Source organism: Lissotriton vulgaris, chromosome 3_1 (genome assembly GCF_964263255.1).
Source record: "Lissotriton vulgaris chromosome 3_1, aLisVul1.2, whole genome shotgun sequence".
Classification (NCBI taxonomy): domain Eukaryota; kingdom Metazoa; phylum Chordata; class Amphibia; order Caudata; family Salamandridae; genus Lissotriton; species Lissotriton vulgaris.
Window position 1 is genome coordinate 857,341,586 of NC_141689.1, and position 20,558 is coordinate 857,362,143.

Sequence of the window (20,558 nt, forward strand, 5' to 3'; positions counted from 1 at the left end):
ACAGTTATGGCCAATAAAGAGGGAGGGCAACTCAAATGGTCAGAGAAAAGTACAAGGACTCAGTCAGAATGAGCTATCATTTTAAAATTTAGGGAATAGAAACATTATATATGAGATATTTACACAAAAACAGGAACACTTCTTAACTAGCTCGTTGGTTACTCATCGAACAGGTTGCGAGAAGGACTTGCTTCAAGCCACTGGATGGTCACTGTAAAGCTCCGCCTACCACCAACTGCACTCCTAGGTGCTGGAGCGCATCTGTATAGTAAGCGTTTTGTGGTTTAGAAACAGCGCACAGTATATCAGCAATTACATGGTTTGTTATGTTGCAGAATTGCAGGTTAAAAGCAAATGATCAGTAAAAGCCAGCCAGGCGGATAGCTCAGTGGATTGAGTGCTGAAGCAGGCATGTGTGTCTAACATGCTAGCCACTAGTATGAATTGCACTAAGGCAGGCAGTACCTTTTTATTCTGAAGAGGTAAGCAAAATATAATAATTTTACTAGGTAATTTTGGCAGCGCTCGTTAAAGCAAATGAACACATTAAATATTGTGTTTTGCTCTCCATCAAATAGTAAATTTAATTTGGGATGCCTTTTTCATGATGCCCTGTGTGAGAAGTTGGCCCGATATGCAACGTTCGCTATTCTAGCGACCGCTATGTATCGTTCCAATGACCCTTATGGTGTTTGGTTGTAAGTCAACCTATAGACCAGCTATCCTAGTAGCGTGGATACGAGCAGTCTAAGGCTAAAGACTCGAGAGGGCGTGTTAAGCCAGCTGTTTACCACACATGTACCCCTTGAACACCCAGTGAAAGGACACCACACAAGTGTTATGAAAATAAACAGGATATTTATTAAGATTCACAACAGCCCTGTGCTCTTTATGAGGACAGGGTACTAAGCACAAACCAAATCTCTTAGGAAAATACTTCAAGTGCACAATTAAAACAAGTGTCCGAGGACACGGAAAGTTTAAGGTCTCGGGCGGACCCGATAAGGCAAGTCGGAAGCGAGGGACTCTGGACCCTAGAGTAAAGAGGCTATGCAGGCACCGAAATGCCGAGTTACCTAGCCACGAGGGCTGCGGCTGCACAAGTCTTACAGGCGTCGGGGTCTTCGCTGACGAGCCAGGAGCCGGAAGAAAAGGAGTTGCTGGCCGGCGACCAGTGATGAATAGTTCGTAGAGATCCAAGCCTGGATCAGAGATTGATGATACCTGAAAGCAGAGGGGACCAAGTTCGTACTACTAGCCAGTAGTCAGAGGGTACCAGGAAGGCACCGGTTGGCCGTCACCTCGACCAGGTGAGTGGGCGACGCTAGGCTCTGCAGTCTCACGGACCAGGAGGCGTTTGTCGGCGACCACGGTGGAGGTGCGAGCTGTCCCACGAAGGATGATGCTGTCGGCGTCGCTGGGCCCAGGATGGGGCAACAAGCCTTGGCAGATCTCAGGGCCACGTGGTGGGCCTAAGATGGCGTCGTGAGTGGACCAGGAGGGCCCGGGGTGCTTCTCGCAAAGATGGAAGCAAGGGCCAGTCTGGAGCAACCAGACTAGCAGTGTTGATTGTCGGATGTCGTCACAGAAGGGCACAAGCCAGCGGCTAGTGACCAGACAACGTGCTGAGCAGCGAGCAGAAGGGCCCCACGCAGATCGTGGAGATGCTGGGAGACTGCACTTCGGTGCTGGAGCGGCTCAGGGTCGGGGCTTCTCGGACCCCAGAGCACTCACGAGAGAATTGCTTCGGTGGTCGTGCTGGTTAAGAGCGTGCAGGTTCTGATGATGGCCGGTCCCTCGAGGTCTCGTCGCACCCACAGATCACAGCTGAGCTGATGACGTGGGTAGAGGTCAGAGGTGCCAGGGAAGCCGGTTCTCGTCGAGCTGGGCCGTCGGATTCCTTGAGGAAGGACTTACAGCAAACCGCAGAGTTCTTAGATGGTGCCCGCTGATGCAGGGTGACTACTCCTTAGTCACAAGGGAGAAATCTTGAGAAGAGTCTTGAGTGTCCTTTCGTAGAAAGTAGTTCTTGATTCAAAGATGATCTAATTTGGAAGGGTCCCCGCTCCGGCCTTTATCCTAAAGAAAGGGGTGGGTACATGACTAGGTCCTGCCCTAAGGGTGGGACCAGGAAGGGGGGTAGTTACACCCCTCTCCCCTGCCGGACTTTCCCCAGGCCAGGGCTGGCGCCCCTGGAACTGGTTCTGACCGGCAGATGCGTAGTGAGCACCGGGGTGCCACTCCGCAGTCACCTTCTCGCAAAAGCCCTACCTACCCAGAATACACAAACCCTGTCTGGGACGGTGCGAACACCGCCCTCGACAGGAAACCCTTTGTCCAAGCTCTCCCTGCTGGAAGGACTCCCAGCAGCAGGAGGTCAGACTCGTGTCTGTGGTGGCAGCATCCATTTTGTGGAGCTGAGGCTTTAGTTAACTTTAACCGGGGTTCACAGTTACGTACATGTCGTGTCCCTCTAGAAGGGCGGAATGCTAACCTCGTCGCCAGAGTTGGTGAGAGGGCAGCACCCCGATTCGTATGACACCTTACTCGACATGTCTTGATAACGCGACACCGAAGTTACCGATGTGGTACGCGTTATCATGGAACAGCCATTGGGTCTTGATTCCGCAAGCTGCAACCGGGCTCGGCTCGGGCCAGAACCTAGTTCACACGAGCCCACGCACTCTGCCTTCAGGATTGTCAAGGCCTGCCATAGGAGTGACTGATGGGAACTCGGGTGTCCATGGTATGGTTAGATATAGGGCTACTATATCTAAAGCAAAGTGTGATTACACGACTTCGCCCCAGCTGTCATGCAGCCAGTTGTGTCAAATTTAGGAGGCCAGCCAGGGGTGGCATAATACATGCTGCAGCCCCTGGCGGCCCTGGGTACACCTATGCCCTGCGTTACGGGGTCTGATAAGGTGGCCCAGTACCAATTGGTAAATGCACCTAGGGTACATATCGTAATTTAGAAAGAGAACAGCCAGGCTGTGGGTCTGATTGGCAGGCCCACAGCCAGAGAAAGTCGTAAACCAGTGAAACAAAAGCGAAAAATCTGGGTGATCATAGGATTGCAGACCCTACTCTCCTACACCCTGGTTACACAAAGGAGTAACAGTGCATCAGCTGCGGGCACTTTGCTGCTGCTTCCTCCTGGGGAACACTTACCATCTTGCCATACTGTGCTTAAACACATTGACAAAGCCAATAGGTCTCACATTGCCAAGACCAATTGGATTTGCCAGTGCTTCTTCTTAATTCTCATCAGTAACATCCAACTGCACATTTACAGTGGTATTCACTATACAACATTAACAGCAGATTAGCTTTAGCCATGCCAACCTGTTTGCCCTGAGCAGCTTCCACATTGTCTAATTCATTCGAAGATCAATATGAGAAGTTATCAAAATACTCAGTACAGCTTCCCCAGCCCCACCCCCTCCCCCCCAAATCAAGTTAAACTATTCGTTGGATCAATTAGTCTAATAGTTCTTCCCATTCAGCAAGATCTACCATCACTTTGTCGTCTTTCGGTGAGCCCTTAATATGCAGTTCATTCACCATGGTTCACTTTATCAAGTCCTCCTTTTTCCGCAAGGCAAGGCCCATGTGCTCGCTCAGTAAATTGCTATGTGCCTTTTAAACAGTTCCCAAAGATAACATGCATAATTTCATTTTATAACCCTTTCTGCTAGGATATATTCTCAGTAAGCTTTGCCTAATAACTTTTTTGAACAGTGCACCTGTAGTCCTTTTTAAACTGTCCACCATGTCCTCTCCGAACCCAGCATTCGAGTACAGCTCCACATAATGTGCTGAAGGTCCATGCCCAGCAAACTGCTCTTACTTAGGGCAAACTGTCTCCCATGGTAAATTAATGCCACCTTCTAGAAGGTAGAATATGCTTTATTTAAGAAATGTTATTGTATTGGTTTAAATTGTGCTTTGGAGGCGATGTGATTGACCTGCTCACACTTCTTCCTCCATTCAGACTGTCAGTGGTTCTGGTCTGTCCTCAGTCCATTTCCCATAGGCCTTTAGATTACACTATCATTTCAATGGTGGACTTCATCAGGCATTTGATCTCTGACCTGCGTATATCCAGGGCATAGTCTATACCTCTTTTAATTCTTGTTGTCGTTAGAAGTTCCGGTAGAACAACTGAACATTGAACCTTAAATTGACAACATGTGCTTTTCTTTTTTGGGGGTTGTTTTTGTGTCCTCTGCACAGAATTTATTGATTGACCTTGTAAAGGTAAGTACAGGTAAGCTTCATATGTTTTCAGAAGCAAAGCATGTCGCTCTCAAATCATGCTTTATTGGGATATTCTCGGCAATCGGGAGACAGCATTCTACAAACATGCACCTGAATGCTTTAAGCAGGTTCACTGTTGCAGTTGTTGTTTTTTTTTTAACTACAAGTTCAGACTAGCACGTGTTTTATGGCTGCAGCTAGGTATAATGCTGTCAAAGTTGGTTAGATATTACTATAGGGCATATATCGCAAAACAACTAGACATCAAGGATAACGTTGGCAGTGTTTTGGCATGGTGGACTAATATGACCCAAGTGTTAATGCATCATGTGAGGACACTGGAATCCTGACTCTGCATTTATCAAGAATTTATAAGTTGGTTGAGATGTGTTACAGGGAGTTGTAGTTTCAGCAGATTTCTGCAGGCCTCAAAGTAAAAAGTTATTGAAAGAAGTGGAACTCCTTGTGCCCCGCTGTCTTCCAGAGTATGTTGGATGTTCCCTGGAGTCCGAAATGAAGTGATTCGTGGAGTATATCCACACTGGTAATGCACATGGTGTTGGGTCACCTCCTGCTCAAAAAGTTCAAGACAGTGTATGTCAATATGCAATAAGATTTTATCATTGAGCAGACTTCCAGGGTCCATGATGTACAATATTTGTATTTCTCCAAAAATGTAAATATCCACTGGACTTTTTACGCAAGTTTCTTGTCCCTATAAGTGCTTCTACAACAAAGTGACTTGTCATCACTTGCACCCACCTTTTCGATATGAAAGGAGTATTATTGAACACGTTAGATTTCCCTTTGCCACCAATTGTAGATCAATGTAATTTATGAATTGCAAAACTGTACCTAGTTAGATCTAGGAGTAGCCTTATATTTGAGATTTTATTACTACAGTGAAATGCTCTCAATTGAGGTGCTCTACTGGTCCTTGGGGCCAGGTTGGTGCTGTATGAAATACCTGAAATGTTTCTGAGAAAGAAGGGTCCTTAATGTTTCAGTATTGTATTTATTTCCATTTCTAGCACTCAGTTGGGATTGCGGAATCCCCAAAACACTCAATTCGATATAGCTTAATCATCGGCTAACTTGAGATTTGCTTTATGCGATGTACCAGACTTTAGCTGGTGTTCATGTGCCAGTTTTAGAGTTTGTTATTGTAGAGTGGAAAGAAGCTTTTTGCAAGTAGACGTTCATTTGACACCTGTGCCTTCCATCTGCTATAGGTCATATATTTGAAGAAACTACCTGAAGATGTGTACAAGCTTCTGTTGGTTGTTAGCCCATCCTATCTTCCATTCAGGTAATTATAAAACCAGATAATTGACAACTCATTTAATTTAAAACACAACTGATTGTCTTAGTCTTTCTTGTTTTTTCTCATCGAACATACTCTACAACTTACATTTGAAACTTCTATAACAATGTTGGCAAATGCCGCTTTAAAAACTGTACATCGAATTTTGCATACTTGATGTATTTCAGTGTATTCATTCACACTATTAATCATTTAAAGTGGGATGTGCAAACCTGTAATGGAGAAGTCCAGACCCTTTTCACACTGAACAGAGTAATCAATTATAAAGCTCAACTGACCCTTCTGCGCCTTTATCACCCCTCTTTCCTATCCCTCCCAACTCTGCTGTGCGCCTTACCAGAGACCCGAGGCTGAGTTTCTTTTCCTCATTCTGATAGAAAAATCCAGATTTTGCACACCTTTCACTGTTCACTGGTTGAATGCCTTTTCTTGGACTTGTGATTTATTTTAAGATGTTTTCATTCATTCCTGGTTTACTGCTCATATCACAGAGGAAAATAAGCAGTCTCAGCAGTTCTCAAAATGGGTCCTTCACTGGTTATGCTTGTAAGGCTTGTCGTTTCAGCATTCCGTATATACATGCCCCTGTGTGATATTTTGTTCTCCGCATTGCTTCTTTGTTACTTCATCTCCACGGCATTCTTTGAGATGCTTCCCAAACTTAAAAGACACTGGAAATCATAGTTCGAAACTTGTTAATTTCTTTTATGTTACTCTCTTTGACATTCTAAAATCCAGGTCTCTACCAGTACCCTAAAGGCCAGATTTTCTTGACCTGAATGCGCATCTTGGTTCTCAATTTTCTGATCCCGGGCTGTGGCATTAGCTCAGAAGGACCATTAAGAGTGGCAGAAAAAGCCGGGCCAGGTAGACTGCTCTAGTTCCACTATTCTGTGCCAGAGTCACTGGAGCAGCTACAGAAAGGTTCACTTGATCATATCCTATGTGAGTAGGAAATTTCATGGCCAACAAGCACATGCGAATTGGTCTTCTGCATCTACCCAAGACTTTTCAGATCAGTTGTCTCAGAGCTCTTACAGTAAATACAATAGGGTCACCAAATAATCACCCATGAGAATTTTTGTCCTGAATTCTGACCTTCGGCCCCGAATTTTTGTCCTGAATTTTTGCACTCACTGTCCTGAATTTGCACCCATGCCAGTTGGTCATCCTAGCCCCTAGGCTCGTAAGTCGCGCTTTACAAATTCCAATTACATACCAAGTCAGAACAGTGCCATGTCACTCTCTTATGTGTATTCAGCAACATTCTGTATTTTTAGGGCTCGCCTGGTGTGGCAGTGCGAAGCGCTGCCGCCAGTGAGTCTTATTGTCGTTGTCTTCCCTCCCCAAGTGGCACAGACCAGTGCATGAGCAGACACCGGTCTGTGAACGCGCGAGCTGCAGGGAACGTGCACGCTCACGGCTTCACGCACCTGCCCTCCCGCGTCTCTTCCAAGGCGCGCTCCAGGCCGACAACATATTGGCAACATTTGGACATTTCCCAGAGTGCAGCGGATTGGCATGGCGGAGAGCAATGCCTGCGAAGTTTGACGAAGAAGGGGTGTTTGAGGTGGGTGGCAGCTCCATGTTCAATGCACTAGCACTCTGCAGTGAAAACGGACGGCAGAGCAGGTATCGGCCTGGGCCAAATCTGACCATCAGGGGGAATGATTCAGGTGTTGTAGGGCTGGCGTGCTTGTGAAGGATGGTGTAGCCTGTAAACCTAAGGCCTTTGGATAGCAGAGAAAATGGTCATTGGTTTGCAAAGGGGATGAGGTGTAATACACTACAAAGGGGATGAGGCATGAGTCTTAATTTGTAAAATTGGGTCTGCACCTGTGGCATTGGTATTGGTGCGAGGGGCAGCCGCTCGTACTTAGGCAGTAGTGCTGGAGGTAATACTGCTAGAGCTGAGGGTTTTTTCCGGGATAGCAGAGTCGGCGATACCTGGGGCGGTGGAACTGAGAGGTGCAGACCGGGGTAGCAAAGCTGAGGGCTGCAGAGCTGTGCTTTCAGTAAAGAGTAGCAAAGCATGCATATACTCTGGGACAGAGGCGCAGGTGCTGCTGGAGTTCCTAAGGTGAATGAGCATTAAAAATCACAGGCAATTTTGTGTGTTATCTTGTCATTCAGTCTAGTATTCTTACACATGACTGCTTATTCTTTAAATTGTGTTTATTTTCTTTTATCTTACTGTAAAATGTGAGTGACCTACATGACAATTTTGCTGGGGTAACAAACGCTACATAAATGCAAACCTTTTTTCCCTCTTCTATCCTTCCGCTGTCCTTCTCAATCCAAATAACTGACTACTATCCACAACTCAAATTACTTTCATATTTCACTACACTAATTCACCACTAATCCTTATGGTTTCCGGAGTAGCTTGCTACTCTCCAAGAAAGTGCTTCAACACCGCATTAGGGGTAACAAGCCCTATATAAATGCTAGCCTTTCCCCCCCTTTTATCCCTCTGCTATCCTTCTGAATCCAAATAAATGACTAACCTATCCTCCACTCAAATTACTTTCATATTTCACTATTTTAACTCCACACTATACCTTTATGGGTTCCGGGGTAGCGTGGTACTCGCCTAAAAAGCGCTTTGACGAACCAGTCAGGGGTAGTAGTGCTATATAAATGCAATTACAATACAATACCCGAAGGTATTGGATTGCTTTACATGAAACTCCAGTTACGTTACACAAGGGCACATTCAGGCACAGGGAGATTGTGATTGGCAGGCAGGGCTGCTTGGGAGGAGTGCTTGAGGCAGACTGGCACGATTTTTTTTTATGTATGGCGCCACTCTAACTCCTTTGGAGACCTCATGTCCAGACCTTCTTCATGACAGTTGAACCCCCTCTAATTCTCAGACGTGATCAGCATGGGACTTGCCTCAATTTGGGACCTTCAGGCCACCACTTTAGATCATCAGCGCGCAACTTAGCCTCCCCAAGTTGATGCGCATAAACTTATTTTTATTCATTGCTTCTCTTTTCCACCTCGTTGTTCACGTCTCACGTTCCTGACTTATATTTGAAAACTAAATTGTGTCCCGTATATCGTGTAGAATCTGCATTCAGGACCTCGACACTGTAACTGTGACCAAAAGAAACAAGCATTAAAAATATAATAGGTCTCGCCTTTCATTAAGTTAAAGCCATTTACTTTGCTATACAATACCATTAGCAAAGCAAATGGCTTTCACTTAATCAAAGGCGAGACCTATTGCATTTTCAATGCTTGTTTGACTTGGTGTAAATCTGTTCAGTAGTTCTTGAGAAATTAAGGTTAAATTGTATTGCTTGATGGTTGGATCCGTGAGACACTCTGGCGGAAGCACCAATTCAAAAATAAACGTTCTGATTGGCCCAGGGAGCTGTATTTCCCTTGGGCCATCTTGCTCTTGTGGGAGTCAGACTCCAGTAAGAGTGAACGATCTGATTGGCTACCAGCATGAGAAAAATGTTGTTGGAAACGATTACAAGACTCTGCACTTAATTCCCGGTCCTGAACATTTAAAAAAAATATATATATATATCTAAGGGGGGAGGTTAGAGACCCCCTGACCCCCTAGGTCCCATGGGGGGTACCCCCTGCAGGGCCAAAAACGAAAACACATAGGAAAACATTTCCACGATCCTGTGGAAGTCTTGGGGGATCGTAAAAAAATAAAATATGGCAGCCGAGGCCATATTGCGTTCATAATGAGGGAGGCATGCACCTCCCCTCCCAGAGCCATCAGAGGCTCCAGAGAGCCCACCCCTAGGGCCAAACGATTTCAAAATTGGGGGGGGGGCTGCGTGCCCCCCCTCCCCCCCCCACCCCCCACCCCGTGCCCCAGAGCCTCTTAAGACCCCAGCTACCCCATCTTCTTTGGTGCCAGCTCACATGCTATGACCTGAGGAGCCAACCCACAAGACATAGCGGGTTCCCTGCCTACGCGGACTGAGAAACCCGTGTTATTTTGAATCTCCTGCAAAGTGGGAGCAAACACAAAGTCTGCTCCCTGCTGGCAGGACCTTTAAAAATGCTCATCAGACTTTTGATCTGTTTCCCTGCCTGCACTGACAGATCAAAATATTGCTCCCCCTGGAGGCAGCAGCATCAGTAGCTGCTTCCTCTGGGTGGGATCAATGCTAGCTCCCGCTGCATAATGGGAGACTGCTGGGGCTGCGGTGGCCTTGGGGCTCCCCCTTGTGACACCTAACAAATGCATGGTGGTACCCTGGGTGGACACCCACCTTGATTATTGCAGGCCCCAGGTGCTGATGTCCCCGGGGCCAAAAAAGGCTTGGGGAGGGGCCCGTTTGAACCCCCTCCACATTTTGTAAAGTTTCAGCCCTGGAGCATGGGTTTCCCAGGGCCCAACAACACGGGGGCTTGGGAGTTGACACATGGCCCCCTCCCCTTTCATCTAAAGAACATTTTTTAAAAAGGGCATGGGGATGAAGTCCCCTGGTTCTAACAAGGCTCGGAAGTGGGGATCAGGCAACCCCCTCCCCTTTATTTTAAGTAGCAGCCCTGGGTTTGATGATGCCTAATAAGGCTCAGTGGGGAAGAAACGCAGCCCACCTCTCTTTAAAAATACCTGGGGGGTGGGCCCCTAAGGCCTAATAAGGCTCGGGTAAGGGGCACATGGACCCCTCACTTCTTCAAAAAAAAAAAAGTAAAGTCCTGTGGCCAATTCCACGCTGTGCGAGGCAGGGGGTTGGCTTTACATATGGAAATAAAATATTACTTTACAAACCCTAGAAATTCACTGAAGAAAATCAAAGGTTAAAGTAATGTTATAGTTGGGTGAATTTGTCAGAGACTACATCAATGTTTTGAACTTAAAAAAAAAAACACAAAAATTCACCAGTTAACTATATCTTGCGCCCCCATGCACTGCTTATGTCCTAACATATTGCATCACTCATGACATGTTCGATTACATAATTTGTGAAATCAATGTTGACATCATCCAATGAGTGTTTGTTTATTTTACAGTTTACATAGTGACTGCTAGCTACCATATACATTTTCTACCTAATTTTTTACATCCTGTGCCCAGCTAGTGGGTGTAAGTGTTAATAAAACGCATGTGCTTCTAATTCATCATAGGTGTTTAAATGTATTGAACACTGTGAAAAAAGTGCCTGTTTTGATATGGTTAGCCCCCCACCGTTTTGCCTGAAAATGATGTGGTTTCAGTTGTAGTCCACAGGGTCCCTGTGTGAGAAAGTGCCCTCTTTCTGCATGGTTGCCCCCAGGTTTTGCTGATGTGCTTTTTCTGAGTGTGCCCTGGGCTCCTGCTAACCAGGTACCCAAGGCCAATGTTCTTTCCCTAAAACTGCATTGAAGCCTAAACCCAATTGGCATTTCTGGCCACAGGTCAGCCCTGGTAAATGGTACCACAGATACCCATGGAACTGTGACCAGAGAAGGCCTCTAAGATCTGCAGGACTTATTGTGCCACCCTTAGAGGTCCTGTACCTTCACACTCGCACACTGCCTTTGCAGGCTGCGTGTTTTGGTGCAGAACAAAGTGAAGAGTCAACATGGCACACATCCCTGTGTGCCATGCCTCCAACCCACTGCCCTGGGATAGTTCAGTGACCCCTCTAGCTGGGTGCACTATACCAGTGGTGAGGATACAGGTGCATGAGCCCTGGACCCCTTCAGTGTCTAAGTCCTTTCCTAGACATTGTAAGTGCAGTGCTGCCATTATGAGCATATATTACTGGGAGTTTGTCATTACGAATTCCACAGCACCAAAATGGCTACACTGAAAACTGAGAAGTTTGGTATCAAATGTCTTGGCACTCAAAACTCACACTGATGCCAGTGTCGGATTTAATGAGAAATGCACACAGAGGGGGCATCTTAGAGAAAACTAACCTACCACTAGTGTCCAGGCTGAGTCGCTGCTTTCAGCTGCTACCGCCAGACATGGTTCTGGACCCTAGGCCGAGAGCCTGCTGAACTCTGGGGCATGAAACAATGCACATCATGGGATGAGGTGCCAAACCTTCTCCCCCAGGATGGGCAGGGTCTACGAAGGGGAAGCTTTAACGGCTTACTGCCTTTGTGAGCGTCCCCAGGTTACTTGTTGCTTTCAGCAACTGGTCCCCACTGGTTCTGACCCCCACTTTAGGCGGAGAACTGGTGGGAAAAAAACAAGTGAGGAAGAGAGGTGTGCCCACCTCTGCCAACTCCACCCCTCAGGTGGGGGGAGGCGAGGTGAAGCACAACTCCCAGTCCCCGCCATCTTGCAGATGGGGGGACTCAGTCAACGAGGGAAATGCTTATGCCCCCCTCCTACTGGAGGGTGGCGTAATAGGGGGTGTAACCACCCCAGGGAAGGGACTCATTGGTCCCAACCTTTTACCTACTTGTAACACCCCAAAATCTAGTATTTAGGGGCACCCCTGAACCTTGCTTCCTCAGACAAGAAGAAACTACAAGAAAAGAAGAATGAGGACCAAACACCCGTGCAGAAGCTAACAAGAGGAAGACGCTCACTGACTTGGTCCCAGCCCTACCAGTCTGTCTCCACCTCAATTCTGGTCCTGCGAAATCCCAGTTTGTCCTCCAGCCAGCAACCTCGAAAACCCCAGAGGAGCTGCCTGCCTTCAACTACAAAGACTGTGTCTCTCATGAACTCCGGATTTGTTAATCACCAACCTCTGGCCACAGCCGGCAACCGCGAATCCACACCGCTCTTCACCTGCCGTCCACAGCCCCAGCTCGAGTGGGAAAACACCATGAGGAGGTCTCTGGGGCGATCCTGACCTGAGATCCGGCGACTCATGACCTGACTTGAAGCCTTCAGCCGACGCCTGCAGCCTCAAGCCAGAAGCTGGTAAGAAGATCTGACCCTAAAAGGTACACCTGTATCAGACGCCCCACAGCCTGGGGTGGCCCAACTGATGGTGCCTATCTAACCCCCACAATCCCAACTTACCTCTCAAAGTGGTGGTCGGACCCAGAAGACCTTCATCCCGAGCCTGCAGTGCCTTTGCAAACTGGAGGTTTCCCATTGCAAACAGGGCGCCCAACGTCAAATCACCCTGCACCCAGCTGCCCTAGTGCCAACTGAGGGTGCACCTTTAGTGCTACTTTGTTTCCCCATTTGCCCTGAGCTAAAGTCCAGGAGCTTTACTCCCACATTCAAGTGGCCTGCTTGTCAGCAGCCACCAACTGGAGGCCCCCCACCCACCATTGGATAACATTAGGCCTCAGCACTCTGCACTCAGGCGCCCTATTGCCCCTGAAACAAGAGTGCATCCTGGGGGACCCCAGAGTTTACCCCAGAACCTCAACTCCCACTACTGAATACTTAACCTAAACCCGATAACAATATTTCTCTCCATAGGATAACATTGACTGTTTTTCTGGGAAAAGTTTGTAAGTGTTGAGTTTGAAAACCTAAAGAAATTCTTTAATATTGTACTAACAAAACGATTTTACTTACCTGTTTACAGGAAATGTCCCAGTGTAGTATACAGGTATACTACACTGTGTAAGAAAAGAAATCTCAAAAATAACTAACCTGCAATTTTACTCAAAATCCTATACAAAGTATATGTACGGTATTCTGAAAAGCATTGCATTATCGGTAACACTACTGTAATGAAATCAAAGTACGATTGCAATCCAAACTGTTACAATCTGTATATTTCTGCAAAATTCTTATCACTTACCTGTGCCAGGCTTGCTTGGTTCTAGGAAATAAAATAACTAAAAGAATATTTTTATACAAAAACAATTGGTCTGAAGTTCAGTCTTTGTGTGTGAAATAATTTGCTGATTGAGTGTGTACAACAAATGCTTCGAAGCAAACACAAGGAGATGATGGTCGGAGCACTGAAACTTGTCAGACACTCATCCCCAGTCACAGATCAGGGTTGAATCCATCATCATTCTTTAGCTCACTTCGCCACCTCATTTCAGACCAAGGTATATGCAAATCAGTCTTGACCCTCTGCCTCATGGGAACAGTCCAGCCAGAATTGCTAAGCCAGGTCTTCCCTGAACCGGAAACAAGCATCCTGGGACCAGTTTCTGGGTAACACCCTTCATCAGCCAGGCTAGCTTGAATCCAGTGGCAAAGTGAGCAAGTGACTTATGTCTGGGCATACCCTGCCAACTTACGGCGAACAAAGCGACCACAAGGAGATGATGGATGGAGCACTGAACTTTTCAGACACTCACCCCCAGTCACAGATATGGGTTGAATCCATCATCATTTTTTAGCTCACTTTGCCACCTCAGTTTAGACCCATCTATATCCCCAGGTGCCCCGTCATTGCTAGGTCCTGATGAGACCCCACATTGTTAAGTGAGTCGAAACGTCATCGACTAAGTGAAGCAAACCCTTGTCAGACATTATAACTGTATTAGTAGACAGCGAACACATATTATGTTTTGATTTAATGGTCGCTCTTGTACATCTTTGATGAAAGCTTGTGTTCGAGGCATATGAGCTGAAGATCTTAACACTGTGCATTAGATCGCCCCCTGGTAATGGGCTCGGATGATTGCATGTTGTCGTCTCGGAAGAAGTCTTTGTCTCAAGATAGGTGACTCCTCCCTTGGATGATGCGCATGGGCATCAGCTCCATCCTTAGATTGTTTTTTCCCGCCACTGGGTTCGGATGAACTTTTTGCGCTCCGAAATCTACTTTTCAAGTACTTCAACACGTAAAAATGTATTTAAACTTCAGCAAACTACTTTCGATATCGACAAACATCGTCTCGACTCCATCAGCTCGAGTCCGTTCGTCGACGTGGGCCATAGGGCCTATCCACGCCGTGGGGCCTACACCTCATGGAAAGGACGCCATTCAAAAGATGCCCCAACTGTGGAGCAAAGTTCCCACACAGTGACCATCACAAGGTGTGTAACCTGTGCTTATCGCCGAAACACGACGAATCCAGTTGCACAGCCTGCACGTCCTTTCGATCAAAGAAAACCATTCGAGACCGGAGCGCCCGTGGACACGTGGACACGACATGCAGAGATCGGCCCCAGAAACCGGTGTATATCTTCAGCTCGTTCCTGAAGAAGATTTAGACGATCTCCAAATCTTATCCGAGGCAGACGACTCAGATGACTCTATACCATCGGGTCAGCGCGTGAGTACTACTGCCCCGACCCCCATACCCACCACCCAAATCGAAGGCAAAGGTCAACACTCCGCCTCCGGGGCCCAGTCGAGACCGAATACACACTTCGAAAGCCCCGCCGTCGAGCCCGGCTCCGAAGAAAACACTCAAGCCTTCCGGTAGCTCCTTACAGAGCAAGCCTCACGTGCTGATCCCACCAGCTCCCTCGGCACCAAAACCGAAAGACGTCTTGGCTCCGAAACAGTCGGCTTCTAAGGACAAAACTATGAAGCTCCTGAGGCGGAAAGCCGGGAGCGCTAAGATTTGTTTTTAAAACTCTGTGATACTGTGTTCTTAATTCTCACTTACTCATTGCACTCTTGGCACTCTGAACAGCGGTAGCGCTGCAACGACACCCCCCATCTTCATCGCCATTTCTCGAGGGCGAGGCGCGTCCTGAGACACGCCCCCTCTGCTGGCCACGCCCCCTCAACGCCCTGACTCCCCCGCATAAATCATGTACCTGGGCAGGACGCGCAGCGGATGAGCGCAGCGGGAGCGCCGTTTGCGCGCCTAAGGCAAGCCCGTCTGCGACCGGACGGGGCTAGGGGCACGACTCTATGCCAAAACTACGTCCTACTCTTCCAAGGATCTCACTGCCCTCCAAGGCCACTGGCCACTTCCGGATCCCGTCCGCAGATTGATCTCCTCACTAGGCCTTGCTCCTTCTTCCCCCACAGCACCCTACCCCCCGTTGCACGATCCCCCGTCACCTTGCCCCCCTCCCCTTGACCCCCTCCCCCGCAATCCGGCATTATCTGTCTTTCTACTCAACACCAGGTCAGCGGTCAAGCACCACCACGAGCTGTTTGTCCTACTCGACTCAGAGAAACCTGACCTACTGCTCCTGACCGAAACCTGGTACTGTGACACTTCCCTCCCTGCTCTCCTGGCCACCCTACCTCCCTCCTATGTGGCCCTGCGAGCCGACTGGCCGGCAGGCAAGGTTGGCGGTGGGGTCGCCCTAATCGCTCGGTCGGAGTTGAACTTTCAATCACTTCCCTTTTCCCCTATTCCCCCTGCCGACTTCCTGGTAGTCCGCTCTCTTTCATCTTCCCCCCCCATCACCTGTCTCTTAATGTACCGCCCTCCTCAGTCCTCGCCATCATTCCTGCCGGCTTTTCAAGACCTACTAGCCAACTTGGTGGTCAACTACGCCTCGGTCTTGGTGCTAGGGGACTTCAATTACTGGCCCTCAGACCCACATGAGTGTTCAGCCTCAAAAGAATTCACTGATTGCCTTTCGTCCCTCAATTTCGTGTCTCACATATCCGTCCCCACTCATTCCCTTGGGCACACACTGGACCAGGTCTGGTCCCTCAACCTCCCTGTGGCCTCGGTTGCTGTCTCGACGTGCCCATGGTCCGATCATGCCCTCATCTCCTTTTCCATTCCCCGCAACCTGATGCCTAAAACTCCGCACGCCAAAAACACCTGGGCGCGGAACTGGAATAGACTGGATTATCCCTCCTTGACCTCCCTGCTCCGCAACTCCACCCCTACCCTTGTTGGCTTACCATCTGCCTCTCAAGCCAAGGCCATCAACACCTGGCTGGCTGGAGGCTGCAACTCAGTGGCGCCCCTACGCCGCATTTCCATCCGCCGACCGAAGGACTCCCAACAGATGGTTTAACGACCACCTAAAAGATCTTAAATTGAGCGCCCGACGGGCGGAGAGGCAATGGAGGAAAAATTACAGTCCCTTATCAAAAACCCACTATCTATCAGCACTGGCCAAATACAAAACAGCAATCCTGGCTGCAAAAACCACCTACTTTTCGTCTAAAATAACTTCTGCAGAAAATAAACCCAGGGAAATCTTTGGCATAGTGAATGACCTGGCATTCTCAGACCGAACCTCGCCCCATATCCCTCCCTCCCAGCCTCTCTGCGACCAACTTAACCCCTACTTCTTAGACAAAATAGCTACCATCAAGACCAACATCCCACCACCCTCTTCTGCCTTCATCGATCCCTCCCCCCCTTCCGTTCTATGCCCTCTTACCTCCATCCCCCCCCTCACTCAGGACTCTTTTCTAGAGATACTCCCCAGAGTGAAGTCGGGGTCTCCCGCGGACGTCTGCCCGGCACGAGTCCTGCAGCAAATTTACTCCAGCTGCCCGGACCCCCCCATTGCCTTCCTCAACAGCTCCCTGGCACAGGGCGTAGTGCCCTCTGCGCTAAAGGCAGCTACCATAGTGCCCATCCTAAAAAAACCTGGCGCTGACCCCTCCATCTCGGCCAACTACCGCCCCATCTCCCTGTTACCCTTTCTGGGCAAGGTGATGGAACGCCATGTCACCGCGGCACTTAGCGCCCATGTTGAGGCAAACGGGGGACTGGCATCCCGCCAAGCCGGGTTCCGTCCTAGGCATTCGACCGAATCAGTCGTGGTCTCAGTCTTAGACAAACTCAGAAAGGGCATGGACGAGAACAAACACCAGGCACTGGTCCTCCTTGATCTCTCCGCCGCCTTTGACACGGTGGATCATACCATCTTACTTACCCGTGTCAAGGCGGCCGGCATCGGGGGATCAGCTCTGGTCTGGCTCTCCTCCTTTCTGAGGGACCGCACTCAGGCGGTCCGGCTAGGCGACTTCACGGCCACTCCTCTCCCTGTCACCTGTGGTGTCCCCCAGGGATCTTCTCTTTCCCCCTTACTTTTCAACCTTTATATCTTTCCTCTCATCTTCGCACTCCAGCAGCTGGAGGTCACCGTCTATAATTACGCGGATGACCTCCAGCTCATCTTTGATCTCTCCCCTTCCCCTCTCTCTGTCTCTAATTTCCAGTCAACTATGACATTCATCAGGGACTGGATGAACCACAACCACCTTAATCTGAACCCGGATAAAACCGAGCTGGTTCTCACTGGTGATTCATCCAGCCCCTGGAACTCTCTCTTCTGGCCCCCCTCTCTTGGTCCCGCACCTACCCCCTCCACCACGGTCAAAACACTTGGTGTCAAAATAAACAATCAGCTCACCCTCCATTCACAAATTAGTTCCGTGGTATCCTCCTGCTTTCTCACTCCCCGCACTATCCGCACTGTCTCCCGTTTCTTTTCCCCCCAGGCACTTAAGATCATCTTGGCCGCACTGGTGATATCGCGACTGGACTACGCAAACGCTCTTTATCATGGCATCCCCGCGTACAGCTTGCGTAGACTCCAGACTATCCAGAACTAGGAAGCCCGGCTGGTATACGGCCTCCCTCGGTATCACCATTCCACCCCCCTTCTCAGGGAGCTTCAATGGCCCCCTGTAAAAGAACGTTCCCTCTTTAAGATCGGCTTTCATTTCTTCATTAATCATTCCTTATGTACCTGCAAGAGAACTTCGGTCTTCCTCCAAGTCCCTCCTTCAGATCCCTCGCTTCACACGTAAAAAGTGGGGCGGGGCCAATTTCTCCACCCTGGCCCCAACTTTTTGGAACTCACTCCCTGACCACCTCCGCTCTGCTACTCAGTATCTCCCCTTTCGTAGAGATCTGAAAACGTTCCTCTTCAGCCAGGCCTTCCCCACTTAAACTCTCTTATATCTCCTCTTATCTCTCTTTCTGGTCCTTTTCCCTCAGTTGCCGAACCCCCTAGCGCCAAGAAACCGCAAGGTGTACGCCGCGCTTTAGAAATATTTTAAATTCGAAATTAAATTAGAAGCCAGTGTCTGACGCCTCAAAGCCGACGAGACCAGCTTCCACTCCAAAGCTAATATCTTAGGTACAAAACATACAAGGCCTGATTCCGATGCGCTAAAGCCCTCGAAACAGCCTTCGACTCTGAAAACAACACCTTTGGTGCCAAAATCTATGCCAAAGGACACAGTTATAACTCCTAAGGCTAAAGACAAGCAGCAACCACTCTCGGCACCGGCAAAGGTTCCGCAAGGAGAAGAACTTTTCCAGCCTGATCCTCTACAAAAGAAGATCTACATTGACCCAAACACAGGTCATGTATCCACTACACCACACAGGAAGAGGAAATCAGACACAGCTCCTACACTTGCAGTGCCTGTCAAGAAGAAGGACTCTGCCACATCTCCTATGCACCCTTCTTCTCCCATACTTCCTTCTCCTTCATCTCCTGTTCCTCCTAAAAATTAATCTCAGAATTTTCCTGAACACTCTCCTCCTCATTCTTCATCACATACACCTCAAAATGATGATGAGTATCGTATAGGGGGAGGGGTAGACCCAGATGAGCCTTTTCCCTACCCTGTTGATGATCCAGATTGCGAGTATCCAAACCCACAAGATGTGCCAGATATTCCTGACCCACAGTCATATCCATCAAAACCTTCTCCCGAGAGGACAATATTGGTTTTGGGCATTTACTGAATAGGGCTGCCATTTATCATGGGGTCACCATGCATTCAGATAAGGCAGAGGAAGATTTTTTATTAGATATGTTTGAACAATCACAAAGATCAGTTCGAATTCTTCCTATGATCAAAGGGGTCATCAAACATGCTCCAGAGGTATTTTAAGATCCTGTACGTGCTAGGATCCTAAACCCTAGAATTGAGAAAAAGTACAGGCCTGCTCCTGGTGACCCAGACTACATTAAAGGACCACTACCCTTAGATTCACTAGTTGTCTCAAATGCTAGAAAAAGAGCAAACTCACAAACGTCAGGTGAAGCACCACCCCCTGATAAAGAATCTAAGGTGATAGATGCTTCAGGCAAAAGAATAGCTGCACAAGCTACTAATACATGGCGTATAGCTAACATGCAAGCCCTCCTTGTAAGATATGACGGGGCTCATTATGATAGGTTAGAAAAATTAATGCAACATTGTTGGACTTGGCCCTCTTGGCAGGGTCATCCCTGAACTTTTTGCCTTCCTCCAATACTCTCTCTGACCTGTTTTTGTTGGTTTAATGACTCTGGGCACTTTACCACTGCTGACCAGTGCTAAAGTGCATATGCTCTCCCTGTGCCAAATGTATATGTGATTGATTTCCATGATTGATTCATTGGATTTACTGTCAGTCCCCAGTAAAGTGCACCAGGAGTGCCAGGGCTTGTAAATGCCAATACTGCTAGTGGGCCTGCAGCTCTGGTTGCGCCACCCACAGAAGCAGCCCTTAAAATGTGTCTAGGGTCTGCCATTGCAGAACCTGCGTGCAGTCTGGTACGGTCATGCTGGCTGGGCAAGTGCACACACTTGCCAGCCTCTAAACCTTCCCTTAACTTCATATTAGTCACCCCTATGGTAGGCCCTAGGGCAGGGTGCATTGTAAGTGTAAAGTAGGACATGCTCTGATGTGTGTGGCATGTCCTAATAGTGAATTACAGCCAAATTCGTTTTTCACTATTGTAAGGCTGCCTGCTCCCTTTAGGCAGATGGGCTGCTGGAATTATTACACTCTATAATCCCAGCAGGCTCAGGGAACATGGTAGAAGATAATGTTTAATATGCCTGAACTCAGAATAATAAAATACTTATTTTAGTAAAGTTTATTTTAATATCCTGTGTTTGCAAATGCTTCTTTTAGAAAGCTAGCATTTGCTTGCCTAACCATTTCAGCCCGCCTCTGCAGTATGTGTATCTGACTGTCTGGGTTGTGTGAGTAACAGGGCTGGGGGATGACAGGTGGTGAATGCAAGGATTACACCTTAGTGGGAGGTAGGAGTGGCCCTGGGCTCTTAATCAGGCTGTGCTCTGCCCCCACAATGCTGGTTCCGCCCCCCTGGGGAGCGACTGATGACTCAGCCTGCACCTGGCCCAGGAAGGGCGAAACCCCATCAACAAGGTACTCCTGGCTGCCCCTGTCCACACAATGCTGGCTCCACCTCCTGTGGAGCGTCTGATGTGCC

The 20,558-nt window shown here is 48.3% G+C and overlaps 1 protein-coding gene across 6 annotated transcripts in view; it reads left to right on the forward strand.

The window, feature by feature from the left end:
• Positions 1-20,558, forward strand: part of CDC14B (cell division cycle 14B) — a 420,083-nt gene that overhangs the window by 126,540 nt on the left and 272,985 nt on the right. For all 6 annotated transcript variants that reach the window (XM_086961162.1, XM_086961163.1, XM_086961165.1 and 3 more), the window contains exon 5: positions 5,493-5,569. In XM_086961162.1, coding sequence (XP_086817288.1) covers positions 5,493-5,569 — 77 coding nt within the window. The remainder of the gene's footprint in view (positions 1-5,492; positions 5,570-20,558) is intronic.